At 34.5% G+C, this 19,400-nt stretch overlaps 1 protein-coding gene across 3 annotated transcripts in view; it reads left to right on the top strand.

Moving 5' to 3' along the window:
- Nucleotides 1-19,400, top strand: part of LOC121423414 — a 155,926-nt gene that overhangs the window by 19,986 nt on the left and 116,540 nt on the right. Inside the window, exons 12-23 of one of the 3 annotated variants that reach the window (XM_041618741.1) lie at nucleotides 183-215; nucleotides 776-859; nucleotides 1,583-1,666; nucleotides 2,180-2,239; nucleotides 2,856-2,939; nucleotides 3,453-3,512; nucleotides 4,876-4,944; nucleotides 7,150-7,218; nucleotides 9,354-9,446; nucleotides 10,364-10,396; nucleotides 12,480-12,524; nucleotides 13,052-13,141. In XM_041618741.1, the coding sequence (XP_041474675.1) occupies nucleotides 183-215; nucleotides 776-859; nucleotides 1,583-1,666; nucleotides 2,180-2,239; nucleotides 2,856-2,939; nucleotides 3,453-3,512; nucleotides 4,876-4,944; nucleotides 7,150-7,218; nucleotides 9,354-9,446; nucleotides 10,364-10,396; nucleotides 12,480-12,524; nucleotides 13,052-13,141 (804 nt within the window). The remainder of the gene's footprint in view (nucleotides 1-182; nucleotides 216-775; nucleotides 860-1,582; nucleotides 1,667-2,179; nucleotides 2,240-2,855; nucleotides 2,940-3,452; nucleotides 3,513-4,875; nucleotides 4,945-7,149; nucleotides 7,219-9,353; nucleotides 9,447-10,363; nucleotides 10,397-12,479; nucleotides 12,525-13,051; nucleotides 13,142-19,400) is intronic. The other 2 variants (XM_041618742.1, XM_041618743.1) reach the window with 2 other exon arrangements.

The raw sequence follows: 19,400 nt of genomic DNA, 5'->3' as shown, positions 1-19,400 counted from the left end.
CCATGGGCGGCGGTCCAAAGGGTGGGGGCGGGGACATACCGCAGCGCATGTAAATAGAATAGGCAGTCTCCCCAACCTCCATGCAGGGAACAAAAATCACATGAAAACGGTGCACGTGAATTAGAGAGTTAATTTAAACGATTCGATATATCTGGTTTAAATTCCTTCTTTTTTTAATGTAGCCCCAGCTACCACACCGGCCCCTGCGAATCCAGGTAAATCATCAATCATACTTTCCTTCACTTCATTTCGTTCATTCATATTTCCGAAACTTTCATACCAGCACCCGTTTTGCATTTAATAGACAACGAAATTGTGCAGGAACTTTCATGCTCTTCATGTGTATTATCTAGTGATTGTTTCAGTTTTTACATATTGATCTAATCTTTTTTTAATCAATTCAATTTGTTGTGTATTGCCTGTAAAAGTAAAGAATTTGTTTATGTTGGTGCCCCCAACGAAAGCCTAATGGGGCATTTGAATTCTCCTCTAGATTAATTTCTCTATCTATGAGCAAGAAACGGGCATACATGTGCAATATTATTGTAATAATACTCTATTTTCCATATTCAAATTAAGTTTGAAAAGTTTAACTGGATTTCAGATTACCAATCAGAGAGGTTAAATGGATTTCGCGTGGCATAATGCATTCTAAGTTCTCTAACAAATCTGTTCATGAAATTGTTAGCTCTATTCTTCTTGGTATAAGGATTTCATCTGGCTATTGTAAACTATTTAGTTGTTGTTGTTGTTGTTGTTGGTGGTGGTGGTTTAGCTGGAGGTTTCAAACAAGAAGTGGCACCCCCTCCCGGGGCTAGCTTCAATACAGGCGGACAATCCCCTCCATCTCCGGACATTGGTAAGAATAAACTTTGGGGAATGATGTGTTAATATTGATATGGCGTATAACATTGTACATATCAAAGAAAAGTATTTCATTTATTATTCACACATGGTTGTGAAGGTTGAGATGTCTTATAAGCTGATAAATTCAGCCTCTATAACTCTTGGTGGTTTGTACTGGTAATATATATAGAGGCTATCTATATGGAAGTTGCTCGAATTTGACGCCACATAATTCAAACGTTGAAGAGTAAATAAAAAATCTATGCTAGTTTGAATAATTATGTCTCTCTTATGTTGATCCACCTCTTGCAGGGTTGCTTTCTCTTTAATGCAAGAAAACGTTAATATCTAAAGAAGATTATATATATATATCCTCATAGTATACTTCGGGAATTCTATCCTTGAATAGAGTGCTCGATATCCTTCACAGGAAGAGCTTTGAATAATAAACACAAGTTCACAAGCAACTGAAGATCGCACCTCACGTAAGGTTGCGTGAAACTCAGAGTTGCAAATAAAATTTGATGAACCTCCAGTCAACCTTGTGAACTTGTGTTTATTGTCTTCATAGTATATATATATCAAATAAAAAAAATAAATCAATCTATAGTGTGATAAAGAAAAAAAAGAAGGAATAGGATTTCGGGTCAGTAGTGTTTAGGCAGGAAATTCTTGGGTTTTTTTTAATTTTTATTTTAACTTGAAGAATAATGATTTTCCATCTTTTATAATTCAGTTGGAGGTATCAAACAAGAAGTTCCATCCGCTGGTGCCGGTAGTTTTTATACTGGTCAAGAAACCCCTGAATCTCCAGAGATTGGTAAGAATAAACTGGAATTATGCTGGTAAAATGTTCTACGTATTTATACGATCTAAGTTTTTTTTCAATTCAGACTGATAGTTGGCACGATCAAATGAATAAGTATAAATAAACAGTAAAATGTTAGATGAAAGATCTCGTTGCATCACGCTGAAACGCCTCAATATTTTCAAGAGGGGGGGGGGGGGTAAAAATACTTTCTCTAAAAACTGTCTATTAAAAGTACTTTAAGAAATAGTGACAATTGAAGAGATTATATTTTACATGTTTCAGTTCCTTCCATGCATGTCAATAAAGTTTTCGACGGAGATGTGGAAACGCGACATTGACAATTTAACTCCAAATAATTAACGAAATTCAAGGTTTATTTTCTTTCTATTTTCATATAAACACGCTGAAATTGTAGAAATGTACATTATGGTTGAAATTAAATGTAAAGCTGCATTTCAATGTGTTGAGAAACGACATTGAATTTGAGTGTTTTATTTTAATATGCCATTCTTTGTTTAACAGGAAATGCAGATGTAGAAACACCACGACCAGAGCGCCCTCGTCCTCAGCCGGAGACCCCAGGTGACTTATTTTATCCAGTCAGATTTGGTAGATTTAGTTTCTTTGAACCCTCTCCCCCTCCCAAACATTAAATTTCACCTGATAATTTAAACCTTAAAGACTCTTTAGTGAGGGATACACTCTTAAAAGGATTGGTCAAAATGACCCGTCTTGGTGAAGAATTATTGTGGCCGACCAACTCACAAAAATGGTAAAAATCAACTTATTTATTGATTTGAATTTACCCGAAATTTCGGTTAATATTGATCATTTTCATCGTTCGGACACATGTTTGTTGTGATTGTTGTTGTTGATCTTTTGTTTGTTTTCTTTTACTCGTCTTTTGTCCTTTGTTTATTTTATTTGTCAGTTCTTGTACTATTTTTGTTTTGCCTTGTTCTTAATTGTATAGTTTTTTTCATGCCTTGTTCTTGTACCGTGTCCCTTTGGCTTTTTCGTTATTGCTTGTCATAATCAATTATTCAGCTTTGTTTATCTTCTACTTGGGATGGGATGATAAAAAGCATATATTTATCAAGGATATATATATATATTTTTATATATATATATATATTCTTGGGTTTTTAATTTTTATTTTCACTTGAAGAATAATGATTTTCCATCTTTTATAATTCAGTTGGAGGTATCAAACAAGAAGTTCCATCCGCTGGTGCCGGTAGTTTTTATACTGGTCAAGAAACCCCTGAATCTCCAGAGATTGGTAAGAATAAACTGGAATTATGCTGGTAAAATGTTTTACGTATTTATACGATCTAAGTTGTTTTTTTTCAATTCAGACTGATAGTTGGCACGATCAAATGAATAAGTATGAATAAACAGTAAACTGTTAGATGAAAGATCTCGTTGCATCACGCTGAAACGCCTCAATATTTTCAAGGGGGGGGGGGGTAAAAATACTTTCTCTAAAAACTGTCTTTTAAAAGTACATTAAGGAATAGTGACCATTGAAAAGTGTATATTTTACATGCTTCAGTTCCTTCCATGCATGTCAATAAAGTTTTCGACGGAGATGTGGAAACGCGACATTGACAATTTAACTCCAAATAATTAACGAAATTCAAGGTTTATTTTCTTTCTATTTTCATATAAACACGCTGAAATTGTAGAAATGTACATTATGGTTGAAATTAAATGTAAAGCTGCATTTCAATGTGTTGAGAAACGACATTGAATTTGAGTGTTTTATTTTAATATGCCATTCTTTGTTTAACAGGAAATGCAGATGTAGAAACACCACGACCAGAGCGCCCTCGTCCTCAGCCGGAGACCCCAGGTGACTTATTTTATCCAGTCAGATTTGGTAGATTTAGTTTCTTTGAACACTCTCCCCCTCCCAAACATTAAATTTCACCTGATAATTTAAACATTAAAGACTCTTTAGTGAGGGATACACTCTTAAAAGGATTGGTCAAAATGACCCGTCTTGGTGAAGAATTATTGTGGCCGACCAACTCACAAAAATGGTCAAAATGAACTTATTTATTGATTAGAATTTACCCGAAATTTCGGTTGATATTGATCATTTTTATCGGTAGGACACATGTTCGTTAATATTGTTGTTGTTGATCTTTTGTTTGTTTTCTTTTACTCGTTTTTTTTTTACCTTTGTTTATTTTATTTGTCAGTTCTTGTACTATTTTTGTTTTGCCTTGTTCTTAATTGTATATTTTTTTTCATGCCTTATTCTTATACCGTGTCCCTTTCGCTTTTTCGTCATAGCTTGTCATAATTATTTTTCAGCTTTGTTTATCTTTTACTTGGGATGGGATGATAAAAAGCATATGTATATATATATATATATATATATATATATATGTAATTCTACATGATTTGTAGATTATACATATTTTGAACTTATTATTCTGTATAAATATGTCTTATTTATTCACTGAAGGGAACATTCATTTACAAGCGTTGCTTTCCAGAAGGTTTCATTTTTATTTCAAAATGTTATATCATAAGTAACCTTGCCGAAATTCTTGAAATTGAATCGATTCGTTATCAGTCAATCAATCATATTCATCAACAGATCGGTTACTGTAATCAATCCCTTTAAAGACTGTAAGCTGGATTATTTTCACATATGAAAGCAAGTATTTTGAAAATAGATAAATAAACGCATGTGCAACATTTGTTAATCATAAAAAATATCTCATGCTTGTTTGAGATCATATGATTATGTCGACTCCCAGTTCCTGAAATAGATTGACCTTTGGTCAGACTTTATGGCCCGAATTCACAAAGGTGGACTAAAGATACCCGAGGTATAAAACGCGTCATTTGACGTCATTTTAATCCATGGACTAAAGTTAGCACCGGGGTATATAACTCAGCCGTGGGTTAAATTTAACCCCGGGTGCTAAAGCTAGTCCATGGATTAGTTAGTCCACCGTTTGTGAATAGTGCGGTGAACTAACTTTATACCCCGACTAAATTTAACCCTGGTATAACTTTAGTCGACCTTAGTGAATACGGACCATACATGTATGTCCTTCTTATACATACGCGAGTTATCCAATTATGGAGCTATTTAACATCTGTGTTAATTCCATGATCCGATGCATATTCGCGAGTTTATTTCATTGTTGATTATCATTTCCTCATTTTTTAAATCTATTATCTTTGTTGTTGTTTAGTTGGAAGTTTCAACCAAGATGTTCCAAAACCTTCCGGTGGAAGCTTTAGCACCGGCCAACAACAACCCGGTAAGACTAATTTATTTTGTTTACTTCTATGATTATACACAGCAAAACTGTGGTGTTAACCGGTGTACATAGAGGACCACACCAGTTATTTTACACCGGTGTTAAATTTGTGGTGCTAGTTTTACACCTATAGGTGTTATTACAACACCTTTTGTTGTTAGATTTACACTCTTTGGTGTTACGTTTAATCTCTAGGGTGTAATTTTAACACCTCAGGGTGTGGTCCTTTATTAAAACCATTTGGTGTCAGTTTTAACACCGCAGTTTTTACAGTGTATGTATATTTTCATTTTTTCTTTTACTGACATTTTATTTCACCTATAGGGCCTTGGGAGCGATTTTTTACGGGGGGGGGGGTGCTGATGTAAATCTGACACACACAAAATGATTTCACTACAAAATATTGGTTATTTCCTTACATTTATCCATTTTTGAACACCTACCATACACGGTGTGCTGCCAATGGAGAATAAAACACGCCGCACCCCGAGGAATCCAGGGTAAATTGTCAATTCGTCCACTGCCAGCTCGTCCACTCACCACATGGTCTACCTTCATTTAGTCTAATACCATTCCGTCCATCAACATTTCGTCTTACAACCATTTAGTCCAATAACCATTTGGACCAATCATCACTTCGTCTAATCACCATTTCGTCTAATAACCAGTTGGTCGAATACACAATTTCTTTTCATTCATTTTGCACAATTAACACTTAAGTTTATTTAGACCAAATGGTATATGGACTAAATAGTTATTAGACCAAATGGTTTTTAGACTAAAACGAAGTAGACCATGTGGTGAGTAGACGAACTGATGATGGACCAAATGGTAGTAGACGAGTTGGCAATTGGACGAATTGGCGTTAGACGAATTGGAAATAAACAAAACCCAGCACCCCGACTTTCCATGCCTATATAGGTGTCACGCGCGTAAAACATTCCCCCATAGACTTGTGTGTTAAAATGGCACTTTTGAAAAATTCATAAAGAATAAATGTGAAGTTAGAGGGTGGAATGTTTACTACCATTGGATAGGATACATATCTGACATTCCATATCTGGCCAGGAAAGGGCACCGTAGCCAGCTCATTTTAAAAAATAAATCGCCATTTATGAAGATAACTATGAATGGATCAAATTCATCAACTGAAACAGTAAAATAGCCCTAATTATTCCGCCAGTCAAAAAATAGTTCCAAGTCACTTATTTATCTTCCCAATTTGGGCGAAGGAAGTTCAATAGTTACCATTTCTAGAATCAGTGTTAGATTTTGAATCATATTCATATATTTTGTCAATCAGCAATATCAAATTGAAAAAAAAATCGAAAAGGTTGGGTCGAACGAATATCTTTAGCCCTCCTGATTTGATTAGGCTCGTGGCACCCCTAATCATTTGAACCTTAAACACTAAAGAGGGTTGCTCTCTGATAAGAGGATTGGTCAAAATGACCCATGCCCTGGCCCTTGGTGAATAAAATGTCCGACCGACAAAAATGGTCAAAATCAACAATCTATTGGTTAAAATCTACCCGAAAGTTCGGTTAATAATGACCATTTTATCGGTAGGATATTTTTCACTAACATATTGGTATTGGTTACTGTAATCAATCCATTTAAAGTGTTTAGGCTGGATTATTTCAACATACATGTACATGAAATATGAAAGGAAGTATTTTCAGGATATCATATAGAACAATTAATTCCCTAATAAACCAATCACATATGTAATATATTTGGAAATTTAGAAAAAAATCTTATGACATGAAATAGAATGAGTTTAGGCCAGAATTCATGAATTCATGTCTGCATAAATAACATACAAAATCTATAAAGCGCTTTATACGAAAGTTTCAAAGCGCTAAGAAAGAAGGGAAAAAAAGAATACAAGATATATCAGTAAATTAAGAACAACAAAGGAACTGCATATGCGAGTTCATCCAATGTTACCTTTTATTCTTAGACAATCACCATCTGTTGCTTCATTTAAAAAGGGACTTAAAACCTTTCTTTTTTTCCAATCCAGATTTTTAGGATTGTAAGTTTTTAGTTGAAACAATCTCTTTTTCCTCTTGTAAGCGCTTTGGGCCATTCTGGGAAAAGCGCAGTATATGAATAATAATAATAATGTATATTCGCGAATTCATTTCATTGTTGATTATCATTTTGTCATTTTTTCAATGTCTATTATTTGTTGTTGTTTAGTTGGAGGTATCAAGCAAGAAGTTCCATCACCTTCCGGTGGTAGCTTTAGCACTGGCCAACAACAGCCCCGTAAGAGCAATTTATTTTGTTTACTTAATTACACTGTTGAAAATCATTTAAACAACTCTGTTTACTATGTGAGTCGCACTGTAGTAAAGTGTTTAAAATCTTAATCAGCAAAGTTTAAATTCAAATATTCAATTATCAATAATTTAGCGTGGTTGTTTAAGATTGTCGGCACTGGTTTAAACTGTTTAAATAACTACTGTGCGATTCACATAGTAAACAGCGTTGTATAAATTATGTTTAACAGTGCATGTAGTTATAGATTTGTGCCTCTTTTCTATTACTGACTTTTCTATTTAATGTTTGTATGTTGTTTGCACTGTAGATAGTGAAACAGTGGAAATTCATTATTTGTAGATATCTTTACGGCGAGGCAGGCCGAATCACATCATCCTATTCGCTCCGCGACGAAGGGAGGACCCAGGAACGCAGTAAATGTAATGAAAAATACCCGTCAACCGACAATGAGCAGCTGCATGGAATGGCTTTATCGAAAATTGATGAACCGGTACAGAGGTTTCGTCCTTATTTTCCGGAGCGGACGAAAAGTTGCAAAGATGTTGTTTGCCCATGCAGGATGAAGTTGATGTTTTCGATAAAGACTTCACAACAAAAACTGTGGTGTTAACCGGTGTACATAGAGGACCACAGAGTGAGACTACAGGCGCCGCTTTTCCTACGGCGGCGGCGTCAACACCAAATCTTAACCTAAGGTTAAGTTTTTTAAATGACAGCATAACTTAGGGGGTATATGAACCTAGTTCATGAAACTTAGCCGTAAGGTTAATCAAGTATTACTAAACATCCTGCCTGACTTTTGAGTCACATGACCAAGGTCATGGAATGACTTTATCCAAAATTGGTGAACCGGTACAGAGGTTTCGTCCTTAGTTTCCGGAGCGGACGAAAAGTTGTAAAGATGTTGTTTGCCCATGCAGGATGAAGTTGATGTTTTGATTCACCAATTTTCGATAAAGACTTCACAGCAAAAACTGTGGTGTTAACCGGTGTACATAGAGGACCACATCAGTTATTTTAAACCGGTGTTAAATTGGTGGTGTTAGTTTTACACCTATAGGTGTTATTACAACACCTATGGTTGTTATATTTACACTCTTTGGTGTTATGTTCAATCTCTAGGGTGTTATTTTAACACCTCTGTGGTCCTCTATTAACACCAATTGGCGTCAGTTTTACACCACAGTTTTTACAGTGTTATTGGTTTACCACTGCCATGGAGGCACTGGAGTAAATCATTGCGTCACATCTGTTTTGCAGGGGGGGGTGATCTATTTTTTCCTTACCCCCCCCCCAATTGAAAAGCATGCATGACGTCAGTCCCAGATTTACGCCCGTGCATGAAGCGCATTTGACTATACATATTTTTCTGTTCTTGAATCCGTCGTGTGGCATGAAACTCCCTCATTATTGATTTCATTTACGCCGTATACTTTTCACGAATTTAAAGGACAAGCCCAACCCAACAAAATCTTGATTTAAATAAAAAGAGAAAAAATCAACAAGCATAACACTGAAAATTTCATCAAAATCGGATGTAAAATAATAAAGTTATGACATTTTAAAATTTTGCTTCATTTTACACAAAACAGTGATATGCACATCTCGGTCGGTATGCAAATGAGGGAACTGATGGCATCACTCACTCACTATTTCTTTTGTATTTTATTATATGAAATATGAAATATTTTGATTTTCTTGTCATTGTCATGTGAATTGAATTTTCATTCCTCCCTGAACACGTGGAATTCCATTATTTTAACATGTTATGCGTGAGGCAAGGAGGTCCTAATCATCAAATTCATAAAACTTGAAATATTGTACAATTCAAACAATAAAAAACAAAAGAAATAGTGAGTGACGTCATCGACTCTCTCATTTGGATGTAACTGGCTCGTTCATATAACTCTTTAGTTAAAAATAAGCGAACTTTGAAATGTCATAACTTTCTTATTTTACATCCAATTTTGATGAAATTTTCAGCACTGTGCTTGTCTGATTTTTCTTTATTGATTCAAATCAATTTTTTCTGAGGTGGACTTGACCTTTAATAAACTTATCAATTAATATCGTCCTTTCTATATGTTATATTAATAAACTTTTTCAAAATCTTTGATTAGTTCCCGGAGGAAGTATCAACCAGAAAGTTCCATCATCTTCCGGAGGTAGCTTTAGTACTGGTCAAGAATCCCCGGAAAGCCCACCAGATATTGGTAAGAATAAGCAGAAGAAGAAACATTATTGATTCAATCAATCTCAACTGTATGGAAATCCGACCATACCATAATTTTTTTTCTAAAGGAAATTAGCTCAATGAATCTCCTTAGTAAACAAAGAGAATTACACTGAATCTTGAAGAGAATGATGAAAATAAATGAAAATACATGAAAATACATCATATCGAGACATATTTTGAAAACAAATTTGCATTTTAGATGTTGACGTTGCTGGCCGTCCATAGTTGTGGTTGATTGGATCAATCATAACTCTTTGTAAAACGGATCGTTGCAGCTACTCTGAAATGCCTTGCGTATCAGCGCGCATGGCCATATAAGATTCGAAGAGGGTTGGGGATGGGGGGGGGGATGGTGGAGGTCAATGATACATTCTTGGAAATCTGGGCGGGCTGAGGTAAAAAAATACGTTGTTGGAAATATTTCAAAAATATATGTGCTTAATCTTTGTCTTAATAATACCAAGCAGGTTCCATATTGAGATGCGCAAGCACGACATTAGCACCCCAGCCAAAAGAACCAAAAGTATCAAAATGTGTTATTTCATAAAACACATCGGAGCTTGCCCTTTCAATCGAACACACTGACTGCAACTATATAGTTATAGTAAAAATGCAATTCAAAGTTATTTTGGGGCAAAGCATTTATTAATGAAAGAAAGTCGTCATTCACATTCTTATCGTTTCTTCGTTTCCACCGGCCCTGTAGGGCTTTTGTTTCTAATACCTTGGTCACATTTACTCTACGGCAGCCGTACGACCAGTCGAAAACAGTCGTTTTAACATGTTTTTGTACCAGCTATTTTTCGACTCGCCGTACAGCCACCGTAGATCAAATGTGACCGTGGTATTAGGGTTTGTTTTTATTCGTTTTTTTTTACTTGTCACGCTTTCCAGGGGATGCAGAGGTCATCGAAGAACGTACTCGTGGTAAATTAGATATACCATTTTTTTAAATTCAGTTTCTGAAAAAAAATTTATTATTCTGATTTGCATGTTGTTTACAATGACAGTGGAAACATAAATTGTAGCAATCTTTACTATGATGCATGCCAAATTATCAAAATTACAACAGTATGATGTGGATTTTTTTCACATATTTCTTGTATGTTTATGAATCTTTGTATGGTAGTTGCATTCTGATTCAACATTTTTTTTTGTCTCACCTGCGAAGCAGAGTGAGACTACAGGCGCCGCTTTTCCGACGGCGGCGGCGGCGTCAACACCAAATCTTAACCTAAGGTTAAGTTTTTGAAATGACAGCATAACTTAGGGGGTATATGAACCTAGTTCATGAAACTTATAGCCATAAGGTTAATCAGGTATTAATAAACATCCTGTCCGAGTTTTGAGTCACATGAGTCAATGAATTTTGGCCATATTGGCGATATTTGTTGAATCACCATCATAACTTTAAAAGTTTATGAATCTGATTCATGAAACTTTGACATAAGAATAATCAAGTGCCACTTCACATCCTGTGCAAATTTCAGGTCAAATGATCAAGGTCAAAGGTCATTTAAGGTCAATGAATTTGGGGCATTTTTTGAATTACCATCATAACTTTGAAATTTTATTGGTCTAGTTCATAAGACCTGGACAAAAGAGTAATCAAGTATCACTGAACGTCCTGTGCGCATTTCAGGTCACATGACCAAGGTCAAAGGTCAATGAACTTTGGCCATAATGGGGGCATTTGTTGAATTATCGTCGTATCTTTGAATGTTTATCGGTCTTGTTCATAAAACTTGGACAGAAGAGTAATCAAGTATCATTGAACATCCTGAGCGAGTTTCAGGTCACATGATAAAGGTCAAAGATCATGTAAAATCGATGAACTTTAGCCAAGTTGGGGGGTATTTGTTGAATTACCATCATAACTTTGAATGTTTATGGATATGATTCATGAAACTTGGACATAAGAGTAACCAAGTATCACTGAACATCTTGTGCGAGTTTCAGGTCACATGACATTTTCAAAGTTTGTAGATATAGTGTATAAAATGTGGATATAGGGGTAATCAAGTATTACTGACAAGTCTTAGGTCACATAATCAAGGTCAAATGTCACGTTGTATATCATACATGAATGGTGTGTTGTGTGAATAATTATTTCATAGTAGTTTTCAAAGTCAGCATGCACTGCTGCTATGTTAATCGTGTGATGCAGGTGAGACCGCCAGAGGCGTTCCACTTGTTTTGAAATTCCTTTTCTTTTTGTTTAGCTCCCGAAGGAGGCTTCAATCAGAACGTACCTTCCGTTTCCGGGGGTAAAAAGCCGACCATTAATTGAATCAATATAGTGGAAACCGATACTTTTTTATGCACAACTCCGTGATGCGCACATGAGAGAGCCGATGATGTCATCATGCTCTCGCTCGTTTCGTTTACTTAATAATAATAACAATAATAATTATAAGGCATTTATAGGAACGCTATACATAGTACACTATATCATAGCGTTTACACTGTACTTCAATTTACAACACTTAAACATGTTAAAGGCTACATCTCTCCTATATACAAGTACGTTTTCAACTGTTTCTTAAATCTATGAAGAGAAGTTTCAGATCTTACTGTAATGGGAAGCTTGTTCCATTCTTTTGCCGCAGCAACAGTAAAACTACGTTCACCGGCCTCGCTCCATTTTTTTCATTGTTTGAATGGTGCCGTTCGAGTAGGATCCATGGTTTCAATTTATACAGATTTGACAGCAATAACCTGTATCTTGACTGAACCTAAAGCGTTAAAGCAGTGATAATTTCACATGTTGAGGGAGGAATAAAATTGTTTCATGAAAATGAGAAGAAAATCATTATATTTCATATTTATAAGAAAAAGTGTGTGGGTGATGTAATCTTTCCCCTTATTTGAATACCAAGCTACCAAGTGAATCAAGAAATGCATAATAACTCCTTTGTTGGATTTGGCTTTCCCTTTGAGCTTCATGATCGTTTTGGTTATTAGCACTTGTATATTTGTAAGTTTTCTTTATTAATTTGCGATTCAACAGGCGACTCTGAGGTAGCCAGTCCATCTACTCGAGACAGTTCACCAGGTAACTGTTTGTTTAACTTTCATTGTCTGTTACCTAGAGGAGTACTGATAGAGTAAAATTCCCCAAGCAAAAATGTTGAATATTTTCATCAAGATGATAATAAACACAGCATTTATTATGCGGCATCTATTTAGTAAACTATTCCTAGGCGCAGAGGGATGGAGGGATTACAGAAAAAAAAATGTTTGCCTGTTTGGGTGTATGGTCAAATCAAATTACATCAACATTATGCAACAGAAGCAAGAAGAAAATAGAGAAGATTTTAAATACTTTTTAATGCTTCAAGCAATTCACTTTCTCGGATCCTGAAGAAGCAAAAGCCTTTTCTTCTTGGATTAAACTTGTTCTCTGTATATTTAGCTGTTTGTTAGTGGAGGAAAGGAGATTTCTTGCGGAAGTGTATCCTGAGATGAGGTCTGGAAGTTAAAGGCCTTTCGGGGACTGACCATATAATGCAATGCTTTCCATGCGTGGAGTAGTATTTTGAATTCTATTCTTTTCTTTCTTTCTTTCTTTCTTTCATACAGCAACGGGCCTTCTGGCAGCACTTATTAAAAGCAAATATACCAAGACAGCTGGAGGAGTGTTCTCTACTAATGCAAGATCTAGTGACAGCAGTAAGTAGAACACCCTATGCTTTGCGAACCTGAAATAAATATTTGATAAACTCAAGCAAGCATAAAACAAAAGATACCAGAATCAAAGAAAGAAAGTCATGACTTCTTTTGAAATTTTGCGTTACTTCACAAAACCGCTATAAATGCCCCCAAATGAGTAATATGCAAATGTGAGACCCTATGGTGTAGAACACTCACTAGGCCAATGTCACCATCACGAAGAATGTAATTTTTCAATTCTGTAGAAAAGTTAGGCCAATAACGAAGAACCGTTTTAAATGACTCATAACAAATGACATACATAATTATATTTGTTGTCAAACTACATGCTACTATGCAATTTCATATTTCAAATGAGAAAATACGTAATGGGTATTTTGTGGTGTGTCTTCCCGTACCTGTTTTGTACAGCCTTAAAGGTCAAGTCCACCCCAGAAAATTGTTGATTTGAATCGATAGAGAAAAATAAAAAATAACGCTGCAAATTTCATCGAAATCGGATGTAAAATAAGAAAGTTATGACTTTTTTAAGTTTCGCTTATTTTTCACAAAACAGTTCAATGCACAACTCAGCGATATGCGAATGAGAGAGTCGATGATGTCCATCACTCACTATTTTTTTTTAATTTTTATTGATTTATTTATTTATTTATTGATATATTCATATTCCACAATCATCAAAGTACATTTCGTAATCATGTTTACAATGAAAAAAAATGCATAACATATGCAGGATTGAAACGTAGCAATGAAATGAAAAAAGTGGAGGGGCCTACTAAAAAGCAGAGCTTGTAAAATGTAGACCCCCTATCAAAACTTTATACAAGGGTAAGAGTAAAATAATCAGCAAAATTCTATAAAATTATATAGATATAAACACTGTAACACAAACGTATTTACACTATATACAAAATTAAATATTGACTTAAAAAAAATATTCAATACTACCGTGGATAAGTATGAAGTTCACAAATATTAGATTGAATCAATAAGAATTCAGGAGAAATTTTTTCATGAGTAATTTAAATCGTATAAGATTAGCTGCCTCTTTCATTTCTCTGTCCAGAGAATTCCAGAGTTTTGGTCCTGTGAAAAATACAGTTTTGCTAGAAAATACTGTTTTACTTTTAGGTAAGTGATAGTCATTTGATTGTCTCGTATTATATGAATGTAAAGTATTGTTTCTCATAAATTTCTTTTGTAGGACATTAGGTAAACTATTTCTATCTAGCTGATACATAAATTGGAATAGTTGCAAGCGGTACAGGTCATTGATTTTAAGGATACGTTTCTGACGAAACAATTCATCCGTATGAGCTCTAAAGGACATATTGCATATTATTCTCAGTACTTTTTTCTGAAGTAGCAAGACTTTATTCAGTCTAGTTTGAGAGGCATTACCCCATGCCAGAATTCCATAATTAAGATATGGTAGAATTAATGCACAATACAACATGGATAGCGCCTGTGCTGGTAGAACGTATTTAAGCTTATTGATGACTCCAATATTTCTTGACAGAGTTTTGCAAGTATTGTTGATATGAGCATTCCACGTAAGCTTGTTATCAATAGTAAGACCTAAAAATTTTGTTGTTTGCACTTCTTTGATTTCAGTATTATCTAAAAGTATTTGATGCGGTAGATGTTTCAATGAATGACTAAAAAGCATATAATTAGTTTTTTGCAGATTCAGTGACAATTTGTTGGCTTTAATCCAGTTTGTTACTTTTTTAAATTCTGTATTCATAGTGCTCACAAGTACATGTGGATCATGGTGTGTATAGAAAATATTGGAATCATCAGCAAAGAGAATAAATGAGAGAACATGAGATGAATTTTTCATATCATTAACATAAAGTATAAATAACAAGGGGCCAAGAATACTACCTTGTGGAATTCCACAGGAAACTGGCCTTGTTGGAGATTCTGATTCATTTACTGTAACAAACTGAATTCTATCAGTAAGATAACTCCTAAACCATTGTAAAGCTGTCCCTCTGATACCGTAATTTGATAGCTTACATAACAGTATTTCATGATCTATTGTGTCAAACGCTTTTGAGAAGTCAAGGAATAATCCTACAGTATGATCAGAATTATCAAAAGAAGTAGATATTTTATTTATTAATGTCAATATAGCATGAGTTGTATTATGTTTTTCTCTAAAACCAAATTGATTATCACATATAATACTATATTTCTTAAGGAAAGCAACTGTCCTTTTATAAATGATCCTTTCAAGAATTTTTGAGAACGAAGTTAACAAAGATATTGGGCGATAATTACTAGTAATTAATTGGTCCCCCTTCTTGAAAATGGGTATAACTTTAGCTATTTTCATCTTCTTTGGGACCTGGCCAAGCTGCAATGATAAATTAAATATATGAAGCAGGGGATCAGCAAGAGAATGTATAATGTTTTTCAATACTTTATTTGTAATGCCATCATATCCGGGTGTCTTTCCTGCTTTCAAATTAAATACAATCTCAAGTAATTCTTCTCTATGAACTGGAGTAAGAAATATTGAATTATCATTTTGTTTGTCCAAAAAGTCCTTAAACGAATTTTCTACAGGGATAATATTTCCAGCTAACTTTGGTCCAATTTGAGAGAAATATGAATTAAATTCATTTGCTATAGAATGAGTATCTTCAACCATATTTCCATCTACACATAATTTATTAACAGCACTAGATTTGTTAATTTTGTTTAGAGCCCCATTTATTGTTTTCCATGTATTTTTAAGGTCGTTTTTATATGATTGTAATTTTTCTGAATAAAACCTCTTTTTTGCTATTCGGAGAGTAGTTGTTAAGGTATTTTTATAAGACGTGTATCTATTCCGTGAAACATCATTTGGATTTGATATATAAGAAACATAGAGATTATTTTTCCGATTGATAGACCTTAATATCATTTTTGAAACCCATGGTAGCTTTGGAACACGTTTATAGTCGTAATTTCGATATTTCTTTAAAGGAACACAAGAATCTAAGCAATCATTGAAATATTTCAAAAATATGTCAAATGAGTCATCGACATTCTCTTTCGAGTTATAAACGTCAGACCAATCAACAGAGCTTAAATCTTCTTGGAGGCGTTCAATATTTTTGTCACTAAAGTTGCGACAGATCCTATATTTCTTTTCCATTTTTGCGAGTGATTGCATTGTTTGGATATGGGTAAAAATAAGAAAATGATCGGATATGTCTGTCGTTACAATGCCAGCTTTCGGAAGAGGGTGAGAGTTACAGAATATATTATCTATAAGCGTAGCAGAATGATCAGTAATACGGGTTGGTCTAGAAATAATCGGCAAAAAAGTAGAAGTTAACATTAATTCAAGGAAATCGTTTGTTGCAGAGTGATTACTGGTCAAGAGATTAATATTGAAATCACCAGTGATGATACAATTGTTATTTATCAATTCTCCGTTTTGCAAAAGTTCATTAGTAGCAAGTAAAAAATCTTCTATACAAGAAGTTTGAGGAGGTCTGTAGATGACACCTATTAGAGTTTTCTTATCTTTTTGAAGTTTTACTTCTACAAATAAGGATTCGATGATATCATTCATATATTCAAATTCATGTCTAATTGCATAATCAAATGAAGACGGAATATATAATGCTAGTCCACCTCCAATTTTATTTTTCCTATTGTTTATAACAATATCATAATTCGGGATGGTGCATAAGGAATTAGGTGTTTCCGTGAACCAAGTTTCAGTAAGAGCAATGATTGGGGGATTGGCAAATTGTGTATTTTCTAATAATAATCGTAATTTCTCGAAGTTTTGGTTAGCGCTTCTTATATTCAAATGCAAAATAAAAACATCATCTTCTCCAATCAATTTAGCATAGTCTTTGAATGAATTTTCTGTATAATATGGAGAAGAGGAAAGATTGTATGCTTTATCATGAATATCGAATTCAACTTGAAGTTCATCAAAATTATTTGTAAGAATATCAGTAGAAAATCTATCAAATGGAGTATGATGATTTGAGATAATATTACTTTTATCCTGACTTGGATGATTTAGTAATAAGAAATCATCATTATTCAGATGATAAAATGGGAAATCACGCATATTATCCACCATTATGAAATAGAATATATTGCCATTTTAAATCAAAATCTTTGTAAGCTGAGCATATAAAGCATCTTTTAGATTTGATACCGTCATGACCCCAAATTCGAGTTTGAAAAATACTGCAGTTGTAATAGTTAACAAAATAAAGATTATTTGATACAATTATTAACGGTCGATGAAGAATATTTGCACACAAAAATAAGTAAAATGACCTCCATGAAATGTCTGGTATTGAAACATTATTGAAAGGGCAGTGAAAGAATGCAAAATATACCACGGAAAATAACACAAATATTGATCGATGCGAAAAATTTTGTGACGTGAATTTCATAAGAAATAAAAAGAATACTGGAAAATTGAAAAACATGGATAGTCCTTCTACAGCTTAGAAAAGTCCTCTCTGGAATGAATGATGATGGGTTGACACTTCTCATCCTTCCTTACATAGATTCGGCCATTCTGGGTCCACAGGAACTTGTATCCGGCATCTCGGCGGGCCTTGTTGACATCTTTCATTAGCTCCTTAGTGGAAGCGATCAAGTTTTCATTGAGGTAGATCTTGCCATCGCTGTTGTATCCAAGATCCTTTGTGGAGAGAGTCTTCAGCTTCCTTCTCCCATCGTACATGATGTTCCGAGCTCGTCTTGTGGTGAATCGCACGATGATTGGGCGGGCTTTGTTATCAGCTTGGCGTTTGGAACCCAGCCGATGAACCACATCGAAGTCGGATGCTGCAAGCTCAGGGCTGATGTGTTTCGCGATATTAAGTACGATCCTTTCAGGAACCTCGCCCTGTCGTTCTGGTACACCTGCCACCTCCAAGTTGACTCTTCTGTGGTACTGGTCAAGTTCGTTAAGCTGGAAGGTCAACTCACTGAATCTCTTCTGAAGACAGATGTTTTGTTCCTTCAGTTCTCTGTTTTCCTTTTCTATCTTCTCGGCCTTCAACTTCATTTCCTCAAATTTCTCGTTGAGGAACGACAGCGAGTTGACAATACTACTTTGTCCCTCTCGTATACTGTCGATCGACTGTTCCAAGACGGTCAACTTAGCATTCAAGGAATTGGAAAGTTTCCCTAGCTCATTCTTGATCAGTGATAGAAGATAGTTTTCATTCGTCTCTTCATTATCACCAGAGTTGTTTTTCGACGACTTTCTCTTCCCAGACATCGTGACGTCACAATTACATGAAACAATCAGAATTAAGCGCACAAAGAATGGTTGCGCAAAGAGATACCAGTCATGCGTTCCATCCAAGCCAATATGCGTTTAATGATGAGTTGCTAGGCAATGACGCGTAAATGATGCTAGTTTTAGAAGTCTATTGACACTTTCTTCTCCAAAATGATCAAAATTTCAAGTTAAAAATGTTTGATAGTATCCAAATAAGTAATCCAAATGAAAAATGAGTATATCCTTGATATTCACTATCCAGTTTCTGATGCAACCATATAAAACTTTTTCACAAAATGTCAGGAAACACGGTAAAATTGCACAAAATGTCAGAGCACTTTTAAAACACGTCCGACCTCTCCAATTTGGCACACACAAATTGAATAATACAATATTTCAATATTTTACAGATTTGACAATAAGGATCAACTTGATTTAACCATAAAATGTTAAATTAATGGTAATTCCACATTTTCAGGGATAAATAAAACTTTGTTTCACTTGACAACGAGGAGAAAATTAATATATTTCATATTTCATATAATAAAATACAAAATAAATAATGAGTGGGTGACGTCATTAGTCTGCCTATTTGCATAACAACCAGGATATGCATATAACTGTTTTGTGAAATTAAGCGAAACTTTAAAATGGCATAACTTTCTTATTTTACATCCGATTTTGATGAAATTTTCAGTGTTTTGCATGTTGGATTTTTCTCCTTTTTTTCAAATCAACATTTTGTTGGGGTGGACTTGTCCTTTAATTATATGTGAAAATGAACAAGTTAGTTAAAATACATTTAAAATGAAACTTTCAGTGTTGCGTTTGACAGTTTTTTTCTGTACATCAATTTGTTCTTGCAAATATAAAATATTTCACAGTAATTTCACAGTATATAGAACTCAGTGTCCTTTTTCCTCTCTGTAGTTTACTTCACTGCCATTACGTCATAAAATTGTTTATTTGTTTGTCATATTGAATATATTTTGTGAC

This window comes from Lytechinus variegatus, chromosome 11 (assembly GCF_018143015.1).
Source record: "Lytechinus variegatus isolate NC3 chromosome 11, Lvar_3.0, whole genome shotgun sequence".
Classification (NCBI taxonomy): domain Eukaryota; kingdom Metazoa; phylum Echinodermata; class Echinoidea; order Temnopleuroida; family Toxopneustidae; genus Lytechinus; species Lytechinus variegatus.
This window is presented reverse-complemented; position numbering and strand designations above follow the sequence as displayed.